Source organism: Podarcis raffonei, chromosome 2 (genome assembly GCF_027172205.1).
Source record: "Podarcis raffonei isolate rPodRaf1 chromosome 2, rPodRaf1.pri, whole genome shotgun sequence".
NCBI classification, from domain to species: domain Eukaryota; kingdom Metazoa; phylum Chordata; class Lepidosauria; order Squamata; family Lacertidae; genus Podarcis; species Podarcis raffonei.
Window position 1 is genome coordinate 65,411,053 of NC_070603.1, and position 22,470 is coordinate 65,433,522.

Here is a 22,470-nt window from a genome sequence, read left to right on the forward strand (position 1 = left end):
CACTTTTATGTCATGTGAAAGATTACATAAAAAGGGAGAAATTAACAGGTAAGGAAACAGGAAGATGGAATAATGTGCCATCTGATTAATAATAATAATAATAATAATAATAATAATAGCCCCACACTTCCTGGTCTCCCATCTAGTTCTCAGTCATACCATAATATTATTCTGGACCCCTGAAGCTATCACCTTATTTCTTCTAAATTGCCTTCAGCGTTCCCAAGATTATTTATTTCTTCATTCATTATTTCAATTTATATTCCTCCCTTCCTGCCAAAGGAGGCCAGAGAGGCAAACACATTATTTATTTTAAAAAACAGTTAAAAATATTATCTCAACCAGAGATCTCAGGGCTATCAGGATGGATGTCTTTTAACCATCAAATGTGTGGGTAAACCGGAATGTTTGTAAGTTCCTCATGCAAATCCACAATGAAGGAGACAGACACACCTCACCAGTGATGCCATGAATATGAAAATGATTTTTCACTTCTGATATGAAAAGCCCTTCTTCACTGTTGTGGTTCAGTGCTCTGAACAGACAACAGGTTTGAAACTATCATCATCTGTTCTATGTAAGATATAAACAACCAAATGTGTAAATGAGTCACAATTAAGTCAATTTTGCATGTGACACAACAGATATGAATTGTAAAAACACCACAGTTGTATTCACACAAAGTGGCCCCAGTAGGCCATACCAGTATATGGGAAGGCAGAAATAGCTGCAGAGATAAATGGATACCTTTTGCAAATCCATATACAGGTAGCTTGTTTGCACTGGTGCATGAAAAATTGCCTATGACAAAACAGCTGCTGTGCTGTAATTCTGGGATTAGAGTGTTTATCAGATTAATCTCACTGTTCCCCTGGGCTCATCCCATCTGTTTATTTGTAGTCACCTGTTGCCTTATGCCTGAAACCTGAACTGTGATTTATGCTGCTGAGGAGCTATGCTTTCATTCCAGAGATATTCAGCTATGATGCCAGAAATTTGATAAATAGTAGAAAATACAGATCCACAATTCTTCAGTATACACTTTACAACTGAAACATAATAACAGAAGGGAAGTCAGTAGGATTTGACTCAGGTTTCCTTCTCTGGGTGAAAAAACTTTCATCTTTGGACTACAAAATAAACATAGAATGGTGAAATTCACAACATGTTCCAGGCTTGTAGGTTTAACTTTCCTGCATCTGCATCTGGTTCTTACATTTTAAGACACAGTGGTAGATAGAAGTCCTTTAAAAATTCATTTTTCATCGCATTTCGTTTGATTTGCATTTGGTGGATTGCCAGAGATGATTGACAACATGTGTAACTTGAACCTGTTTCTTATCTCTTTCAATAAATAAAGACACACACAAGCCAGCCTTTTAGGTAACAGGCCACAATCCAAGCTTCCTCACGCAGAAGGAAAAAGGAAATAGCATCAGGAGGCACAACATGTTATTTGACCATAAAGGCTAACGGAAACATATAGCTTCAGCCCAAACATATATTAATTGTTTGGATATATGTTAGTGTCTTTTAAGAGATCTATGGAAGAAAAAGGTTCCTCAGGGTTTGTTTTTTATCGCAGTGCCACAATCTTGAGAGGGAACTAGGCAGTTGAATTTATACCCAGCATATAAATATTAAGGGGGGGGGGAATAGTAATTGTATACACACTGAAGCAAGTGGGCCTGTATGCAGGAGTTCTATTCACATTCTTTTTATATAAAATATATCTTATGAGATAGCAGTTTTCTGGGTTTGTTTTGGTACATACATCTGCAAACAGTGAGAAACAGACGACATAATTTTAAAACAACTGCCTCGCTTCCCATATTCATTTTGTTCTAGTTATTTCCAATCTGCACTGATGGCTTGTAAGGCAGTCCTATTCTTTTCCTGCCTGGCAATTGTACCCTAAAATATCATGAAGCTTAAGCCACTTCCTGGGTTCAGGAGAAATCCATGCAACTGAAATGAGCCTTTTGTGAAAGATCATGCTGATCTGCAGACGTTCCAGACTCATTTGCTGCAGTCATTATTTAATTATCCCACCCAGGAGATCTGCCTGGTGTGAAAGGTGGTGGAGCCTTACTTATTTGTATCCAGAAGTGCTAACAAATGTCTGCTCTGATAACACTAATTGAGGTGCTGGGTTATTAGCATAGGACTCAGACAGCTTTTAATGTATACTCAAGAGCATTTCTGCAAAAGGCTAAGGCAGGTGAGCCAGTTAACATATGAACAAGTGTCCAATAACCACTAATCCATTTGGTGATAATTGTAATGCCAGGGATCTTTATGACATTGTTGAGTATTCCTACAGATCCCACCTGGGCATTGATGTTTAATTGAAAACCCACACTTTTTCATTCTGTGGTCACGTGCTCTATTAAAAAGAAATCGAAAGGTCCCAGAATTTAATTTGTATTGTACCTATTCTTGTCTGTAGCTAAAAAAGCTCATAAAGATGCAGGAGTGGGTGGGAAGAAATGGACAGAAATAGCTCAGGGTTGCAGTCCTGCCGCTCTCCTCTCCATTTCCCAATAGGTAGCATTGCCAGTGTTTTGGTTCATGCAAATTCGATAAGAGCTAAGCCCAAGCATATTACTGTGCTGGTAGGGGACGGGGCGAAAGTGGATGGAAAAAACAATGTCAATAAAAGCAGATGAGGAAGAGTGCAACTAACTTTGCCCTTTAGAAAGAGTCTCTTCAGTTCTGCAAAGGCAATGGAAAGATATCTATTACTGGCAAAGGAACCCGACAGCATTATGAGCCATTCAGCATTTATAGTGACAAAGAACAGTAAAACTGTCTGCATTCAGCCCTGCAAAGGTCATGGTGCTGGGGAGAGAAATTCACAGACAAAACTACACATTTGTTAGAGAGGAATGCCATATATAAACTTATAATGTTGCACAGGCTAGATCTGTGTGCCCTTGGGGCCACCTTTGCTCTCCAGACATGGCGCAGATTGTCCACGGTTAAATGCTGCTGTGCCCATTTAACCGGAATATAACCTTTAAGGTGAGCCGGAACCTGAGAATGTTTATAAACCCCGTAACCCTGGAACAAGGCATAATGGTGACGGTTTCCATCCCATTTAAGGTAAAGGGACCCCTCACCATTAGGTCCAGTCGTGGCCGACTCGGGTTGCGGCGTTCATCTCGCTTTATTGGCCGAGGGAGCTGGCGTACAGCTTCCGGGTCATGTGGCCAGCATGACTAAGCCGCTTCTGGCAAAGCGGCACACGGAAACGCCATTTACCTTCCCGCCGGAGCGGTACCTATTTATCTACTTGCACTTTGACATGCTTTCGAACTGCTAGGTTGGCAGGAGGTGGGACCGAGCAGCGGGAGCTCACCCCGTCACGGGGATTCGAACTGCGACCTTCTGATCAGCAAGTCCTAGGCTCTGTGGTTTAACCCACAGTGCCACCCATGTCCCCTTCCATCCCATTTACAGACCTGCAATAGGCTCTTCTTGCAGACTGTAGGTGCTGACCAGAAAGGAAATGACTTGAGCATTAATTGCACCCAGGGATACTCAATTTAGTACCTTTCTGCCTTTTAGTGCCTATGGGTGAAGACCCCTGCCCTTAGGCCATTCAGCCAGTCCTTTAGTTCTGCTGGGGAAGTCACTGATGGAGGCTCAGAAAAAATAAAGTATCATCCCAGAACTGTCATAGAAGGCACCCCCAAAAATATTGAAGAGTGTGGCGGCTGAGAGTGGCACTTTCTCAGGAGTAATCTGTTGTGGGGATGGGAGCATACATGCTGGGCCAGAGCCAGTAGGTGAGGTCAGAGCCCAAAATGGGCAGGGTCACTCTTTTAATCTATTTCTGCTACCTTCTTTCTATCTCTCTGGCACCCTGTTTCCTCTTGCCCCTCACAGAAATGAGGGCTGAAAGTTTCCCACCTCCTATTTAAACCATGACAAACTGCTACAGAAGTCAGACATGTTAACCATGGCGGGGAAATGAAACCTCCATGTGCAGAGACATCCTACCTCTGAATATCTGAAAAATATTCTGGGGAGGTCACACCCTGTTTGCCAGGTTGATACACTTAGCTGGTTGCTGTTGAAACCTCAAGGCAGTTTTTATATTGTCCTTCTGCTCTCACAAAGACATAGCTTGTGCTTCTTTTTTCACCTACTTCTGCTGGCATACAAGAAGTAAGCATTCCACCTCTTCCCCCATCTGTGAGATGGTCTGTGGGCCCCCTATAACCCCAGGAGTTCATGGAGGCCAGTCCAGATGAAGTCTGCAAGTCCCATTTGAGACATTACGGCAAAAGCTGAGAAAGCAAAAGGCAAACTCCCTCAGCCTTTTGTGTGCTCTACCATTGTCTAATACACAAGCCAGCCCTGGAAGATATGACAGCAAACTGCTCCTGTCAGTAGCGGTGATCATCATCGCCCTTTGCTTGTGAGATAGAGAGCAGCATAATTTTCTAAAACATTTGCGATGCATGAGGATAATGTATTATGCGTTTGCACCCTACTTTGGGGATATAGTAACTGTACTCATTTTGCAACTTCTTCCTTGCTTATTCCGATCACGTAGCAACTGTAACCCCATGTGTCATTACAGACAGTTTCTTCTAGTTTGAATATGGGAATGGGTTTGTGTTTTTTTAAGTAGCTTCTCAGTAGTCCTGATGCAAATATTCTCATTTATAGTACAACTGAACTAAAATAATTGCAGAAGCAGGAGAGACATTGTGAAAGTCTCCTTGTTTTACCAGTAAATTATACTGCTAAATAAAATGTTTTGTGTTTCACCACCACAGATCATCAAGCTTGGAAAAAATGGGATAGGCTACCACTATATTCTTGCAACTCTGGTAAGCTGGATGTTGTTTGCTTTCTATTGCCTACATGTCTTTTCTGAGCATTTTTTAAAATTAGTTATAAATTCAGCACTTAGGGAAACTTAGAGTGGAATTTAGGGTGGCTTTAAACACACAACAGTGCAACATAGTGGACAGTTATCCTTCATCCAATTATACACAATGGTACATATAGATGTGTTCATCTGCATGTGCGGTGTTCCAACATGACTCTTGAAAATAAGTGCTTTTGTTTTGGAGTGCTGTGTTAGCACGAGATGTTGCATACACCACAAGAGTTGTGTGGTATAACAAACCCTATCTGTACGTTCCTTACATTTAAATCACATGATCTTTCCAAATTATTCTGGGAACTGTAGTTTAATGGTGCTTGGGATTGTAGCTCTGTGAGAGGCAGACTATGGTTCCTGTGAACCTTTAAATGTGTTTTCAATGTAGGGTGTGTATGCAGCCTGGAACTTGCTGAACCAGCCAACACTTGGTAGAAGTTAGTGCGATAATTCAGGTGTAGGGTGAAAAACAAGACTGAAGACAAAGTTAAACCAAAACAAATCAGCTTTTACCAAAGGTAAACAGTTATTTTATTAAAGGCAGTGAGAAATTTATTTAAAATCATTTGGGTCAGTTAACCACTCACAGAACTACAACTCTCAGAGTGGTTTAATAATCAGTCCCTCTTCCCAGGATCTTTGGGAATTGAAGCTCTGTGAGGGAAATAGGGGTCACCTAACTCTTAGGATATTTCCGTTCCACCTTAAATGGTCAGGCATGATTGTTGTGTATCACATGCCTGTTGACTTCCAGCTTCTTGCTGGGAACTTCAGTTTTGTATATAGCTTTTGTTCTGGCTGTTTTCCTGGACACGGAGGCAAGCAGTCATGTTTTTCCTTTGTGCTAATCTACGTTGAATAAAGCTGTAAATATGCTCTCCTGTCAGCGTCTTTCGTTGTGGAGACTCTGCAGAAAGGGTGTGCATGAGTCTTGGAATGTCTCTGAGGCTCGTGTCGCAAATTGACTGATCCTGTTCCACAGGAGACCGGTGATCGTCTGGAGATGCCTGGGGCCTGCCTGATGGCTCCATCTCCCTGGCAGTATCCCAATACTAACAACTCTCAGCACCTGTCACAAACCACAGTTACCAGGATCCTTTGAAGGAAGCTATGATTGCTTAAAGTGGGATGATACTGTTTTAAATGTATAGTGCAAGTGGGCCCTCATAGTCCGGCCAGAGCAGGAGAAGAAAAGATACCAGTCTTGACTGCATTGCACACTTTTGCAAATATGCATTTAGATTAATTTATGGTTATACTATTTTCAGATCCTGAAATACATGAGGTTTTGATTTTTGCTTTCAAAAGTCCTTTTAACATTCCAGTGGGGTTAATATTCAGATGCAGGAACTAGCATGCAAATTCAAAATACCTTGTTTGTGTGTGAACCTGGATAACAGGCATTTGGCAGGTCCCTATGAAAAGACTGTTCATTCTCCAGAGATGTTTAGTCTCTTAGTTCTCTGGTGAGAATGCCAATAATGGTTTAAGAGTTTGTTATTGTGTATGTCATGGCCACATGGCTTCAATATGTCCGCACTTCCAAACTCATTTAATCTAGGCCACCACACAGCTATAAGCAGGCAGTAATGACATTCACTTTCTACTAAACTGCACTGCATTTTAGTCAGTGTACCAAAAGTGAAGTGTTCCATGTCCCATTAGCAATCCCAGGAGCCCTCTCAGCAAAAGAACAGATTGGGACTTCAGTCAACTACAATATTCTAGTTAAAACTGACTCAGTGGTAAACATCATTTTATTGAAGTACTCCAGTGTTAAAGAAAGAGAGCCTGGGCTCCCCCTCCCGCCACACTCCCACTATGCCAGACAGAACCAGGGCAGCATGTAAATAATGTGATAAACTGGGGTTTGGAACCACAGGACAAATGTGGTTCACCCAGATCTCTATATTTGGCCCTTAGGACTTTCCATAGACCACACCCCTTACCACACCACTCCCTCCTCTACTTAGGCTGCTTTGACACTGCTTTGTGTTCCTTGGGTGCTTTTGGGTGGTTGAAAAATGTCCTTTTTGAGGCCTGCACCCTCTTTTGTTCCATTTTTTTCTTTTGGTGATGCATATCCTCTTTTTTGTGATCTGAACTGTTATGTACTGAACTTGGATCCTAGAACAATAGGCAGGTAGGATCCTAGAAGGCAGCAACCTGATTGGTCTGCAGGAGCCACCCAATCCAGCTCCAGGAAGAAGTGAATCAGCAACCTGATTGGCCTGCAGGAACAGTCCAATCAGGCTCCAGGAGGGGAGTTCAATCAGCCAATCACACGGGACTCATTGTGTAAATAATGTACAGTGGTACCTCGGGTTAAGAACTTAATTCGTTCTGGAGGTCCGTTCTTAACCTGAAACTGTTCTTAACCTGAAGCACTACTTTAGCTAATGGCACCTCCCGCTGCTGCCACGCCGCGGGAGCACGATTTCTGTTCTCATCCTGAAACAAAGTTCTTAACCCGAGGTACTATTTCTGGGTTAGCAGAGCCTGTAACCTGAAGCATCTGTAACCTGAAGCATCTGTAACCCGAGGTACCACTGTATATATAGCCAGAGGTTTTAGGGGAAAGCACTCACTCACTGTTTACCATGAGCTGAAATAAAGAGCATGAAATCAACACTCAACTACGAGTATATTTCATGTACCTAAAGTAAGAAATTTGAAATGAATTTTGTAAGTTCTTCCTCCTGCAAAACATGATGCATTTCATTGGTATTTTTCACAGAGTGTTTTTTTGGGGAAGGGATTTTTCATGCATGCATGCATGCATAAAAGATGGCAATTGAAAGGTCCATCTGCATATTTTCTGTTGAAAATACTTGGTGGTTGTTTTGGTTTTAAGAGATTGCCTGGAACTCCCTTTGGGGTATTCTGCTCAGCTATAAAATCTCCACACACGCAGAGAGAAAGAGAAAGAGAGAGAGAGAGAGAGTGAAAATGAAGGGAGCTAAGCTCTGCTCCCTCCACCTCAGTTGCTACCCCAACCACCACCCTCCATCTCAAGGAAGACACAGTTCTGAAATGTGGAGTTTCCTCCTAACTGTTGACACACTCCGTCTGATTTTGAACCCTGCACTCATTCGTATTTCCCCGCTCACGTTATCGGTGTTGCACCTGAGCAGAATACCTGAATAGGGCTTGAGTTTACAGCTCAGTTTTTCCTACCCTCTGCATGTGCTGCTATCAAATATATAATATGACTTATGTTCCAAGTGCAATGATTTGCCATTGCTACAGTTCTTCACAGTCAGCAATTGTGAAAGAGCAGAAACCGAAAACACACCCAGGCTAGTGAAATGCATTGTAATTTCCACCCCTGGGCTTCTTGACATAGTGAAAATGCAAGCCACACTCCATCTTGTTTAAGAAGTCTGTGCATGTATGTATGCCTTTGGAAGGTAATTCTAGTAAAATCATTTGGTGCATTATATCCTTTCCTGCAGCATGGCACTGAAAATCAAAGTGTATGGCCATCACTCATTAAATATTATGCTACCATCGAATCAAACTGTAACTACCATTTCCCCCCCAGCTAGTCCTGAGACCCGCGGGACGCGGGTGGCGCTGTGGGTAAAAGCCTCAGCGCCTAGGGCTTGCCGATCGAAAGGTCGGCGGTTCGAATCCCCGCGGCGGGGTGCGCTCCTGCTGCTCGGTCCCAGCGCCTGCCAACCTAGCAGTTCGAAAGCACCCCCGGGTGCAAGTAGATAAATAGGGACCGCTTTCTAGCGGGAAGGTAAACGGCGTTTCCGTGTGTGGCTCTGGCTCGCCAGAGCAGCGATGTCACGCTGGCCACGTGACCCGGAAGTGTCTCCGGACAGCGCTGGCCCCCGGCCTCTTGAGTGAGATGGGCGCACAACCCCAGAGTCTGGCAAGACTGGCCCGTACGGGCAGGGGTACCTTTACCTTTACCTTTAGTCCTGAGACCTTGCTATAATATATAAGATAAAAGTGAATGCACAATTGTTACCAAATACTATAGGCTGTGTGCTAAGTGGATAGTTGCATAAGCTTCAGAATATAGTTGCCATTGTTTTCAAATCTGTACTGGATCATTCAGTTGCTTTTAGTTAGGAACGGTTCTTGTGATAGGACTGCCAAGTTCATACGTGGTGAGCTGTCCGAGTGAACTGGCTCTCCTTTGTGGACTGGCTTGCATTGCCTTTTCTGTATCCACATGACTGCAAGCAGCCATCTTGCAGAGGCAGTAATCAAAAGTTTACCCGTGGTGCTCAGATTGTGAGATGTGGTCCTAGTCAGGCCAAAACTACAGCATTTTCAGCTCCGGCTGTTGCACTCATAAATTAAATGCTTAAAAATGACCTTCACCCCTCAGGAGCACCATTTGCTTTGATTTTATGCAACACGGAGAAGAAAACTGTGAATTGTGCAGCTCTTCAATGGGGGGCAATCAAGCATTTGGGGCTTCCTCCAAGCAGGTGGCCAAGATGCTGCGCTTCTTAGGAAAATATGTCTACATGCACAGAGTAAGAAAATTCACCCTTTGGTGATTTTTTTAAACACCCTGATTAACACCAAGCTAAAGGAGGTTCTTAAAAAAATCAATTCAAGTTCTATTATCTTAAGCATGGGCCTTAAGAAGCCTCTGGTAAGCTGGGTTAAAGGTAGTTTGAAGATCAGCACAGGTATTTCAGAGTGGAAGCACATACTCTTCCTGTCCTAGCCATCACTGAAAAAAGAAATTGTGCGTACAGAGTGAAGGGAGGCAGGAGGAAAGAACCATGGGGCAGAGAAGAAGCGGGGGGGGGAGTGCTGTCCCCTTCTTGCACTCATGCACTGTGCGCACCTAATTTTCAGCAGCTAAAATGGCTCATTTTGATGAGCAAACAGGAGTTTTCACAGCCCTGCTTGTAAGCAAACATTGTATAAAATGGAGTGATGTAATTTTTTTGCAGCCAACAGCACACAGAAACTGATGTTTTCCTGACAGGAACAGCTTTTCTAACAAAACGCCTGTTTACTACATGAAACTGCAAATGACTTTTTCATGTTCACAGACAGTTTTGTATTCCAGAAAAGTGCACGAGTTCTGATCCAAAGGGCCTCTTCAGCTGAGCAATGCACAAGGGGATGCACAAACCACTTTCCCTCCATTTCTGTCTTTTCCTGCATAACGTAGGAAGCAGAGGCTTGTGTATCACCACTGTAAGAGAGAATCATGTAGTTCTACCCAAGACGCCCATGATTTCTCATGTTACACAAGAAGTGCAAGGGGGGGCGGGAATCACACTTCGTTGTTATTGCAAAATGGCTTTCAGCACCATTCACATATTATGAGACAAGATAATGTGTTTGCCACGGCATGCACATCTGACTTTCTGCAGTTTTCTGAAATGTAGTTCAGATTTCCTGCACCTGAATACTGTGCCCCATTTGCAGCTCATCATGATGTGCCGAAATTACTTTTTTCACATATAAACAAATATAATGTGAGAAGCTGCTTCCGGTTGCATAGGAAAGATACATTATGAACACCAGCTTACAGAAAGCAGCCGTTTGGGGGGGGGGAGGAAATAGTCAAACAAAACTATTTGGGTTATCCTTCCTTTCTTTTTTTTGTAAAACGTTCATTCAAGGAGTCTTCATAAGGAAGCAAGAGGTGAGCTTTGGTGAATCCTGTAAATTGCTCAGCCGTGTGCTTTTAAAGTCAAGGAAGAAAGGGAGGATCACAGCCAGCTTTAGCAGAATGGGAAGCTTAGAAACCTTTAAGACCCATCTCTTTTGCCATTTCCCATCACCCCAGATTCAGGTCTCTTTGCTTCTGATGCCAGCGATTTAGCTGGGGGTGCTGTCTTTTGTGGGAGGAACACTGGTTTTCTGCTGAGCGAAAGAAAATGTGTGGCTAAAAATACGACACTTTCAAATGGTTTGCAAGGGGAAAGTGTTAGGGTTGCCTTACATCTAGAATGTTCTCCTTTTTGTCTGATCCCAAACCTTCCTTTGGAAAAGGTCTTGGTTGCAGGGGTGGAGGAAGGGGGGTACAGTGGAGGCGGGCTGCCCCGGGTGTCATCACTGAGGGGAGTGACAAAATGCCGGGTGGCACTCACCACAGGGCCTGCAGCACCCCCAAGCCACGTGTCTCTCCTGGGAGTGTTGTGGTGGCTTGGGCGCCTGCAGGTTCCACGCTACCCAAACGATCCACCTGCCACCTCCCCTTCAGCTGTAGGGTGGCTGAGTGGCAGACTCTTCCGAGACCCCACAGACCGTCCTGCCCCAGCTGGCCCCACCCCCGTGGGCAGCTGGTCCCACCCCTAGATGCAGGGCACACGCACCACCTCAGGTACCCGATCGGCTTGCTCCGCCGCTGGGTCTTGGTTGTTATCTTTTTTGTATTCTATGTCATCCACTCAAAGGTCAGTCATGATTAAGTGGTATATAAGTCCTATTCAATAAAAGATAGTAAATGAAGCTAGGACAAATATACAGAAAGTACATCTTAGGCATAATTTGTTGTTGTTGTTGTTTAGTCATTTAGTCATGTCCGACTCTTTGTGACCCCATGGACCAGAGCACGCCAGGCACTCCTGTCTTCCACTGCCTCCCGCAGTTTGGTCAAACTCATGCTGGTAGCTTTGAGAACACTATCCAACCATCTAGGCATAATTAGGATAATGTATTTATTAATTTAAGGATTTGTAACCTGCTTCCCGGTATATATTTCCAAAGCAGTCTACAACGTGAATGATCAACAACATAGTAAAATGAAGTATACATAGCAATTAAAAACAGATTTTAAAAAGCATCAGATCACAAAATTCACTACAGTAATACCATATACAGTGGTACTTCGAGTTACAAAACGCCTCAGGTTACAAACGCTTCAGGTTACAAACTCCGCTAACCTGGAAAAGTTACCTCAGGTTGAGAACTTTGCCCCAGGATGAGAACGGAAATCGTGTGCCAGTGGCGCAGCGGCAGCAAGAGGCCCCATTAGCGAAAGCACACCTCTAGTTAAGAACAGTTTCAAGTTAAGAACGGACCTCCGGAACGAATTAAGTTCATAATTAGAGGTACCACTGTAAAATGGCTGAGTCACTCTTTCAGGAAAGCCTCCTTAAAAAGATAATTTCCCAATAGCCATTGGGAAAGCAAAAGTGCTAGGCCCTTGTCTCAGTTCTAAGGCAAATATGAATGCTAACTGTGATATTCAGGAAAGAACATGTTTCATTACTTTTGAAAATCTACAATGCCTCCTAATTTGTTTCTGGGCAAAATTCAACATTCTGGCCTTCATCTACAGAGCCCTACATGCCCTGAGATGGCGAGCACTGAAAGAGGAGTCCCAGTGGCACAAGGGGTCAGTGTGTCTGTTAACCAGAAGGTTGGTGGTTCAACCAACTCTATGATTCTATGATCACCTTCCCATAGGAACCTGTCCACCCAACATAGCACTAAGTCTCCTGTTCCATCAGCATGAGGATCTCTCCATTTTCATTGGAGAAATGTTGGAGGGTATGATGTTGTGTAAGCAGAAATCATTGTGCTGATGGGAGTTGAATAGGCCTTTTCGGTGATGGTACCCTGACTGAAGACTCTCCACAGAGACATTCACCTGACATCTAGTCTGCTCTTTTAGGTGCCAGGTCAAATCAGTTTTATTCTCTTCATCCGTTGATAGCTATTAATTAATACAGAATTTGTCTATGTAATCTTTTACTTGCTTACTCTGCAGCAGCTAGACCTGTACTAAATCTTCTATTTCTTGGTTCATTTGTTCTATTTTGAATAGCTTATTTGATTTGATTTGATTTGATTTGATTTTTTACTGGATCCCATCTTCCCTTGCCCGAAACTGACTTGAAGACATGATTGAAAACTACAGTATAAATACCTTAAATAAAATAGATATTTACAAGTTTGGCATCCCAGCCAATCTCACCTGTTGAATGGTGAGATACCCACATGCCAACAAAATTTCCTATAACAGGCAACTGAAACTGGTGGATACTAATTTTTTTACGGTAAATTATATGCAGAAATCCTGTCCTGCGTCACAGGCTGATGATCTCAAATAGTGAACTACCCTTTAAAAGACCTCTGGGGTAAAGGGCATAATTAATCAAGGCACATCTAAAACTCTTCACATCAATACCCTTTGTGCCATTACTTGATGTATGTTCAATAAGCATCTATGAAGTGTTATATAAAGATTTATTGGCACTATTGGAATGTTCTGCTTTAATGAATTATGGGTCCATCATTTGTAAGGACAGGCGTGTACCAATAAAACCTTTATGGCACAGCTAAACATGATGTACTGTTTGAAAAGACTTTATTAAGCTGGCACCATATATTCTGGCTGTGTACAGTTTGAGTGCTTTTCCCTTTTCATAGCTGGTGTGTAACCAGAGAGCGCAACAGAAAGAAACAATCATGTGAACTTTTAGACTTCCAGGAAATCTCTGTTTTCAAAGCTGAAAAGAATAAAAATTCATTTCCCTTGGATCAGCTGAGAATAATGCTCAAGAGTTTAAATTGCTGCTTTCCCCAGAAAAGAAATGCACAGACACGTTGGCAAGGAAAGGATTGGGTCCCTGCTTCCATCAATTTTGCTGAGAAAACTGATGATTGAAATGGCCTTGTGCCATTTTCAACTGATACAGGTTGCATATATTTTGCACTCCGATAACCATAACTCAGTGCACAATGTAAAGCAAGAAGTCCTGAGATTAAAAGAGCTAAATCGAGCACCATCCAAATTCATCCCCCTTGTCACTCATGAATAAATAATAGTGACACATTTGTGGCTACATGAAATAGATCTCCAGGCTTTGAGGAAAACTAAAGAAAGGTTCTAGCATTGGAATAGAAGCCCTGGTTTTCACGAAAAAGGGGGCGGGGTGTCAGGGAAAATCACAAGGAACTTGAATTTCCTGAAATGTGGTAGAGTAGCAGCAATAACTGTTATGCTGCTGATATGTTCCTCATATCAGATTCTGCCTGACTACGTATCTCTAAAATATTTCTGTTTCTAGCTCCTCCCTTTACCTTCCAGATTCCTGGGTCCACTGCAACCCACCATATACTTCACAGGCTCCAAAGTAGACCCAGCCAGTTCTATCCAGGCTCTACATAGCCTTCTTCTCCCTCTGACACCTGATGGAGAACCTGTCCCTTTTCAAATCGGGCATTAGTAAATCTACTGTTAGATGAAAAATGAATAGCTGTGCAATGGAAGTGTATTCTCGCTAAGTATCCATTCAATAGCGTTACCTAAATAAAGACACATACCTTTGTGTGTTTACTCTGAAGTAAGTCCAGTGAGTTCAATGGGTTTTAATTCCAGGTAAGTGTACATGAGATCGCAGCTCTTCTTACTTTATGCTGAAATATACTTACTAGTAGAGAGTAAGCCCCATTGATCATGGTGGAACTTACCTTTCCTCTGTGCCTTTGCAGTACAGAGATGGAAGGAGCATTTTGGTGGTATAACCAGATCTGACATTGCAGTAATTCTGAGGCAGACAAGGAACATGTGTCCTGTAGGCAGGCATGTTGGAACAAGACTTGGGCAGATGGCCTCCTTTCTTCTAAACAGGCTCATCATTAATTGGTTGTGATAGAAATGAAGGAGAGATTTTCGTATTCCACTCAGGAAGTCAAATCTAATGAAAGCATTGGATATCTCTGGCATAATAGCTCAGTGTGGTATCTTACAGATTCCTCCCCACAAACAGAGTCTGAAATGTTCAGGAATTCTTTGTGTTCAGTCCGGATTGCAGTTCCTGGGGAAGTGACCAATTGTGTTTGTAAAATAATGTTACTTTATAAAAGCTTTCTAATGTGAGGGGAGGAAAACAGGCTTGTTGTTAAGGCATAAAGCCAGAGAGCTTTTCGGTGTTGATAGCCCTCAAAGCCTCCAGCTGACAAAGAAGGCTGAACCGACAGTCAATACTAAGGTATCTTTATCCAGGAGTGATGAATAAGCCCAGCTCCAAATCAATTCTCCAACAGTGACTGTGTCATGTTCATTAACAGATCCTAAAGAAGATAAATGTTTTCACTCTTACGACAAAACAACCAATTAAAATGTGTCATGTAAATAATAAGCATAAGTATTGGCGTTGTATCCAAGCCTCCTCTATCTGGACACCAACTACCTAAGTAATGAAAAGAGAAAAAAATGTTATTCTTGGGGGGAAATGTAGCATTCAGAAACTTAGGTGTCACATGGCTTGGCTTACAATTATCTACATGGCCTTGAGCTTTGAAAGTAAATAGCTCTGAGGGGGGAATTTACTGCCTTAGAGTAACGTTTGTTTTCTATGCATCTCATATGTGTCTCAGTAGCATGTAAGCTTTTATACAAATTACAATAAGGGACTGATAACGTATATGTTGGGTGTGTATCTGTATGCCTGGTGTGGAATTCATGTAAATAGCCAAGCTATTGAACAGACATGAAACATTGGTGTTTATAGCCCTAAGTCTTGGGCTTTATCATCCAGCTGTGCTACTGATTTCCTAAGACAATATACGTCTCCAGAATTCACGTTGTTCTAGCTGTGGAACTCCTACAGTCCTGTTCACTCTATGAACAGAGTAAAAACACAGAAGGGGAAGCAGGACCATATCTACTGGCACTGTTCCCGCTTGATCCACCCCATTTGGGTGAGTTTTAATAGTTTCCATAGATTCCAAAATACCTAAAACTCACCCAGATGGTGTAGAAATGTCTTGTACAAAAGCCCATGCACAAATGCTTTAAGAATTGCCTGTTTGTGGCAGCTTTTCATTCCCATTCTTTCTGTGTAAGTAGGAGTATGGGGCTGCTTGCTTTCTCAGTGGGTAGATTGGACGGATATATCTCAGTCCATTCTGACATTCATTCACACTTTCAAGTGGCATTTTCCATTCCACCGCAATTGGTTTATTTTGCAGAAGTCTTTCTTCCATTTCATCATTCCCTGCAGCAGAAAGATACAAGGTTTTACACATAGGGCTGCACACAAAAGCTGAACCGTTAACATACCTTAACATATATTTATAGATCAGTTGCCTTCCTTGTGTGTGGCTTCCACTGAGTCCTGAACTTCTTGCTTGGCTCCTGAACACTTGACTTCTGCTGCTATACCTGCTGCTGAGCCTGTACCATTACTTGCATGACTAGAGAGCTCTGTTTTAGATACAAGTAAGAACCTCTGCCCTTGTGTGTTGGGTGGGAGTCAGGCATTGGCGTAGCATGGGTTGCCAGAACCCAGGGCCACGCAGAGGGAGGGAGGGAAATGGGTGGAGTACGCATGCACATTCAACTGCCTAATGGTGTCCATGCCACTCAGGAGATCACAGGAGATAAGAAAAGAAGAGTTGTTCCGTTGTCTGAAGAGGTCACTTTCTGGTTTGCATGGAGAAGCCGTTTTCAACGGAGCCCAGAGAGGGAAGTGCGCAGCTGTACCGAGGCAGCACCAGGTGTTGAAATTTTGCGCCCCTAACAATTTTGTGCCTGGGACAACTGCCCCTGTGCCCCCGCCCTGCACGCTAACCACTGGAGTCAGGACAGCAACCCCTATCAGGGGATTCTCTGTTGGTCCGATTGTTTACCCTTTCTGCTCCCAGGGATGAATGACCTTTGGATGGTGGAGACAGAAGTATATTCATTATCATGGTGTGAGAGAAGAAGACATGTAGTAAGGCGGCCGCAGACTATTAAGTAGAGCCGGGCAAATGCTGGCTCAGAGGAAATGGTCTCTTCCCCTCATTCGGAAGGGGTTAGAACTGTGCATTTTGATGCCAGGCCTTGAGGGGGTAGGAGGTGTGAAATGGAGAGAGAAGAAGCCAGTGATCCTCAGAATTATGACGGTTGCCTGGGGGACTGTCCCCCCTCCCTCAAAGAAAAACAATGTAAACATGCTGGTATTTTAGGCTGTGCTGTGCAGGAAATGTTCAAGAACTGTCAGAACAATAGCTAGATTCTACTAGGAGTTCAAACACAGTCAAGGCATATTTCTGCTCATTGCTAGCAGGGCTTTAGTATCTCATCTGCAAAATGTAGGGTGGGGAGGAGACCCCCACTCTCAATGATGACTGGAGCGATCGGAAAAGTCAAGCTACTGGCTTGGGCTGGTGTCAATTGTCAAATGTTAGAGTGCCCCCAGACTCATTATTTTGAGGAAGGGATTCAAGTGCCTGCTGAAAATTTAGGTGTCTTCAGTTAAAGTGGATTAAAATCCTCTCTCACCTACCAGAACATTTCCTCTTAAAAAACAACACAGAGAGAGACTTTTTGTGGTTAGGGATGTACTGAAAAGTTTGGGGTGAACACATTATTGCAGGGGAGATGTATTAGCACTCCACAAGAAAATCAGAATCAATGCCCATTGTCATATAACAACCCCACAAGCAAATCAAAATGAATGCTCAATCAACAGTGGACACAATCTAACCACAGTGCAAGGTTTGTGCAAGCAAATCAGGGTGAATGCTCAATAAACAGGTTGATGCAAGGAATGCAAGGAGCCCTTAGTTATACTTAGATCTCCCAACATAGCTGAAGCTGCTACTGTTTTAAAAAATAGAAGAGGTTCATCCATTATGGAAGGCGTTATGGAGAAGACAGAAGAATGGAAAATTCATATTTTTTTTCCTTCCGCGTAGCTTAAATGTGGTATCTCATTGTCAGTGTCAACAGAACACTTGAAAGGAGTTAGCGATTTGTTGCAGAGAATGCAGGATTAGGCAACTAGGCTGGAGGTGTCATCTGTTGTACAGATATAAAAGAGTGCTTCTAGGTGGAAAGATTTTATGTTGTGCTCTTTGTTTTACATTCCATTAAAAATTCCCTACAGGTAAATGCTGGTAACTCCTCTTCAGTAAATTAACATGGTAGCAAAGGAAAGGACTGTTTTCTCACTGGGATATTTTGAAATGCTAATAGTCAGCCTAGTGTAAGGGTCAGACTAAATATACTTTGTAAGAAAAATCATACGGTCACAGACCTCACTATGATGAGAATGTATTGTTTTAATTTGAATTATATTATAGTGATTAGTTCTATATTTCCATCTAAGCATATAAATTAGCATATTAATTTTTTGTGCAAATATGTCTGTGGTCTTTGGGGGGGTGGCCCCAAGTAAGGTGAATGATACAAAAAGTTTTGGTCCTAACCAAGGACTGGGAGAGACTCTGTTGCAGGGAAAAAATGTATCTGCTTAAGCTTTTCTTGTTACTATCAATCCAATAAAAACAAAATACAAAACAAAAGTGGATCAGAGTCATTAGCTGAAAGTACCTTAAGATTGCAATCTTATGCACACTTACTTGGGAGTAAGTCTCACTGAATTCAATAGAACATTCTTCTGATCTGAGTAGACATACATGATTGCATTGCTAGTCAATACTAGTTATTATTCCTCACATCTGCTGCATTTTACTCCAGAAGATTAAATTTTCAGACTATGGAAAGAAGGACTGGAAGTAATGTTAACCATCACTCAAGTGTCAAAGTTGACCATTTTAAAAATGTTGATTAAGATGTGTGAAGTGCATTTTGAAGGACAGCTGATAGCAGGGTAATGTCGTCCTGAAAAGACCTTAACAAATATAAATTTCAATATGGTAAATAGCTGGCCAATTTGAGACCAGTCATCTCAAGTTTCCTATGCTGTAAATCTGCTGTTCCATTTGCATTTGATGAGAAAAACAACACAGGGCTTGATTTGTGCATTTCCAGGTCGATTGACGCTGAAGATGCAGTGGGAAGCCTAGCTGGATAGATTGCTGTAATGGAATGCAATTTTTTTAAAATCTGTGATTTACTGATCTTAAAAAGCTTTCTAAACTAAAAGAAGCATGAAAATGCATCAATGCTAACATTTCCTCTCCCTTGGTGCTTCCTGGCAATTTGTAGCTATGCTTGCTATTAATATTTCCTTTGCTGGAGCTACATACACAGAGTGATGCTGTGTAAGGCTGGGATGTTATGACTTAAAACTGCCATATGGCTAGTTTTAAAGCAATTTGACCTTTTCCCCTCCAGGTTTTTGATTGTTGCAATTAAAGAGTCAACTCAGATGCTAGACCTGTGATAAGTGTACAGGTTTAACATGTGCATACTCTGAAATGATGCAGTACATGCAGTTTAGCTGTGCAGTAAGAGACTGAACATTTGTTTTGTCAGTTACTACTGAAACCATTTTAATTTAACCACAGCATAAATATTAATTCTTGTTTCTACATCCTACAGTTATAACTGCTACTATATTGTTGTAGTTAGGAAGAAGCCATTGTTACATCTGACAGTTTTGATTTTATTGCTGAAATCTTTCCTCTTGGATATGCCAGAATACTGTAGATTCAGTGGAACTCCACTAGGTCTTTGCAGTTTCTGATATCAGTTGTAAGTGTAATTTCTTTGAAATACTTCACTAGTGTTTCGCAATTAGTGGGGTTCCCAGCAGTGTCTTCCCAATTTCCCAATCATGCTAGTGCTGGCTGTGGCTGGCTGTGGCCTCCAGTCAGGGCTGGATTTACGGTAGGTTTGATGAGGCCCTAAGCTACTGAAGGTAATGGGGCCCTTTATATGTCCAGCTGTCCTTTGTCAACAACAAATTGTCGCTGTTTTTTTGTGTTGAATATATGCTATATAGTAATTTATGGACCTAATAGGTATCTAAAGCCATTTGCACATGTTGCCATGCAACCAGTCCATGCAGAATGTAGGCACCCTATATATAGAAATGAGCAAACCAGTGATATTTTAGGGAGCAGGCTAGCAGGCGGGGCCCAATACTTACACCATAGGAGCCTACACAACACAAAACACTGTTGCTGTATGCAGGTTTTATTTTATTTGTTTTTTTATCTAATATTTTGGAAACGTACATCCAGTTTGTTTTTTTCCCCCTTTAATTTTTTGGGGGGTCCCAAGTGAGTGGAGCCCTAAGCTACAGCTTGTTTAGCTTATACGTAAATCTGGCACTGCCTCCAGTGGCCACAAGTGATGCCCGTGAGCCATCTCAGATGAAGGAAGGGTGTCTTGCTGCCTACCAATGGTTATTGAAACGCAAGCTGCCTAACCTAAGTCATAGGGTTGTTGTGTGAGAATAATATGAAACAAGCAAGTACAGTGTATGCAACTCTAAGTGCCTGGTTGATGATGATGATGATGATGATGATGATGATGATAATGATAATGATAATGATAATAATTTATTATTCAGACCCCTCCCATCTGGCTGTATTTCCCCAGGGAGAAAAGGATTTAATATAATAACACACAAAACAAAATATAAATAAAATGCCACCATAACACAAAGAGTATCATTTGCACGTAGAAGACTCCAGGGCAGGATCTACACTGACCTGTTTTACGTTATTAGAATGATATTAGATGTATCATTCTAAAATGTCACAGGGCATACTTGTAAATTAAGTGTTTCTTACCTTTGGGGTTGTTGTTTTTGTGAAAATGCTGTTTCCCTACAGCCAGTTGCTGGTTGCTTTGTAGTGCCCTCTGGTGTCACATTTTAATCACACATTATGAATGTTAAAAGTAGGACGTCATGTGTCCACCTGCATTATGAAAACCACTCCTTAACCCTTCCTTAACATGAAAAACCAGGAGTGTAGATCTACCTCAGGTTCAATTTCTGTCCTTTCCAGGTAGGAGGCTCTCAGGCAGAAGGACTAGGCAAGACCTCTTCTAGGCAGAAGGGCTAGGCAAGATCTTGAGAGCTGCTGCCGCTCAGAGTATAGTAAATAGTATTGGCTTGGGACCAGTGACCTGACTTCATATGTAGGGCAAGCTTCATATGCATAGGGGTCTATCTAGTTATGCCCCTTAGTTCACAGAAGACTGTTCAATCCATTGGTGGCTTCCATGAACAGAAGCAGGGAATGGTTCAGCTGATTCACCCTTCCAACTGCAGCCACATCCACTGTGATCCACCCCTCAGGTGGGAAATTCTCCAGAATAGTGTGGGAAGTAGTGAAGGGGACTGTAAAAGAGTGGGATAATTTGAGGGAGGAAATCACATTCCATTCTCTGTTTGTGGATGTCTCTGCTGGAGCAAAAAGTATTCAATGAACAAAGGGGAGCAATTGGATGCAACTCAATCTATTGATTTAAAATAAGAATATTCAGCAACCAGGTATTGTGTGTGCGTGCTCACACACAGAGGGGGGGGAGAGAGAGAGGGAGATGTTTTAAAAGTGGCCCCGCTTGAAGGCTTACATTCTAATGGCATGCAGACAAACATTAAAAAGAGAGAAGGAAAAAGTGAGTAATTATATTTTACCGAAAATTCCAGTTTCTGTGTATTATGTCACACTAACTGTATTCAGGAGTTGGTGCATGGTGAATAGAAATACTCTTGTAACCTGCTCCATAGATTTTTTTTCCTCCAAAAGTATATTGTCCACAATGGGGGGTGGGAAATTATGCTGACATGATACTGATCTAGATTGAGCTTTTGTCTGCTGATCTTACCATATTTTTCTTTAATTTACACAGCATGACCCATATAGTAAATGGTTGAGAAGAGCAACAATTATGGTTGATGTGAGATACACAAACACACACACACACACACACACACACACACACACACACACACACACATATATCACATTTTTTATGCCTCTTTCAAGTCTCACCATTCCAGCATTGCCCAGGGACCCTTTCTCTGCTGACTGATCCCACCAAATTCTATTAACTGCTTGCTTTTTGTTTTTAAATTTAATGGACCACTTTTGAAGATCTAGAGGAATTTTAATGCAGATGGGAATATATACGTGCAATTGCCGCAGCTCAGATTTGCCACCTAGCTGGTTTTATGAACTGTTGGGTGTTTTTTAAAGCTTGCTTGCGTCTTACACAGTGGGCAGTTTTACGTTTCTTGATTTAGATTGATAACCCATTCTATCCCAGGGGCTCTAGGTGGATAGCAATAATACCAGAACAGTAACAAAGCAAAACACTGCCTCTAAGGCATTGTAATCTAATCAATTAATAGAGTGAGCTAGCAAGGAAAAAGGAGGTTTCAAAAAAGTAGGAACACATTTAAACATGCTGTTTATAAATAGATTTTTATAAAATTTGAGAAGTTGTTCCTTTATACTTGCTTTTGCTTGTTTCTGTTATTTGCTTGTTTCTGTTAGCATCCAGCACTGGACTCTCAGAGCTTGTCTACATCTGAGCATTATTTAGCTGTTAATTTGCTTCCCCCGCCCCATTCAGATTAGACTGGAATAATCCACACCCACGTGTTTGAATTTGTATATACAGTGGTACCTTGGGTTACAGATGCTTCAGGATACAGACGCTTCAGGTTACAGACTCCACTAACCCAGAAATAGTACCTCAGGTTAAGAACTTTGCGTCAGGATGAGAACAGAAATCATGCAGCAGCGGCATGGCGGCAGCTGGAGGCCCCATTAGCTAAAGTGGTACTTCAGGTTAAGAACAGTTTCAGGTTAAGAATGGACTTCCAGAACGAATTAAGTTCTTAACCCAAGGTACCACTGTAATGAACAACTTTGGCCTTTCCTATTCATACCAATAGGCATTATCTTTTGTGTTTGGCCCCGCCATCTACTAT

General features: G+C 42.1%; 1 protein-coding gene across 9 annotated transcripts in view; it reads left to right on the top strand.

Annotated features, from left to right (window-relative positions):
• GRIA1 (glutamate ionotropic receptor AMPA type subunit 1) overlaps positions 1-22,470 on the top strand; it is a 193,284-nt gene that overhangs the window by 106,015 nt on the left and 64,799 nt on the right. For all 9 annotated transcript variants that reach the window (XR_008328948.1, XM_053377073.1, XM_053377072.1 and 6 more), the window contains exon 5: positions 4,791-4,844. Coding sequence is in view for 8 of the 9 variants with exons in the window: in XM_053377073.1 (XP_053233048.1) it covers positions 4,791-4,844 (54 nt within the window). In the remaining variant the exon portion in view is untranslated. The remainder of the gene's footprint in view (positions 1-4,790; positions 4,845-22,470) is intronic.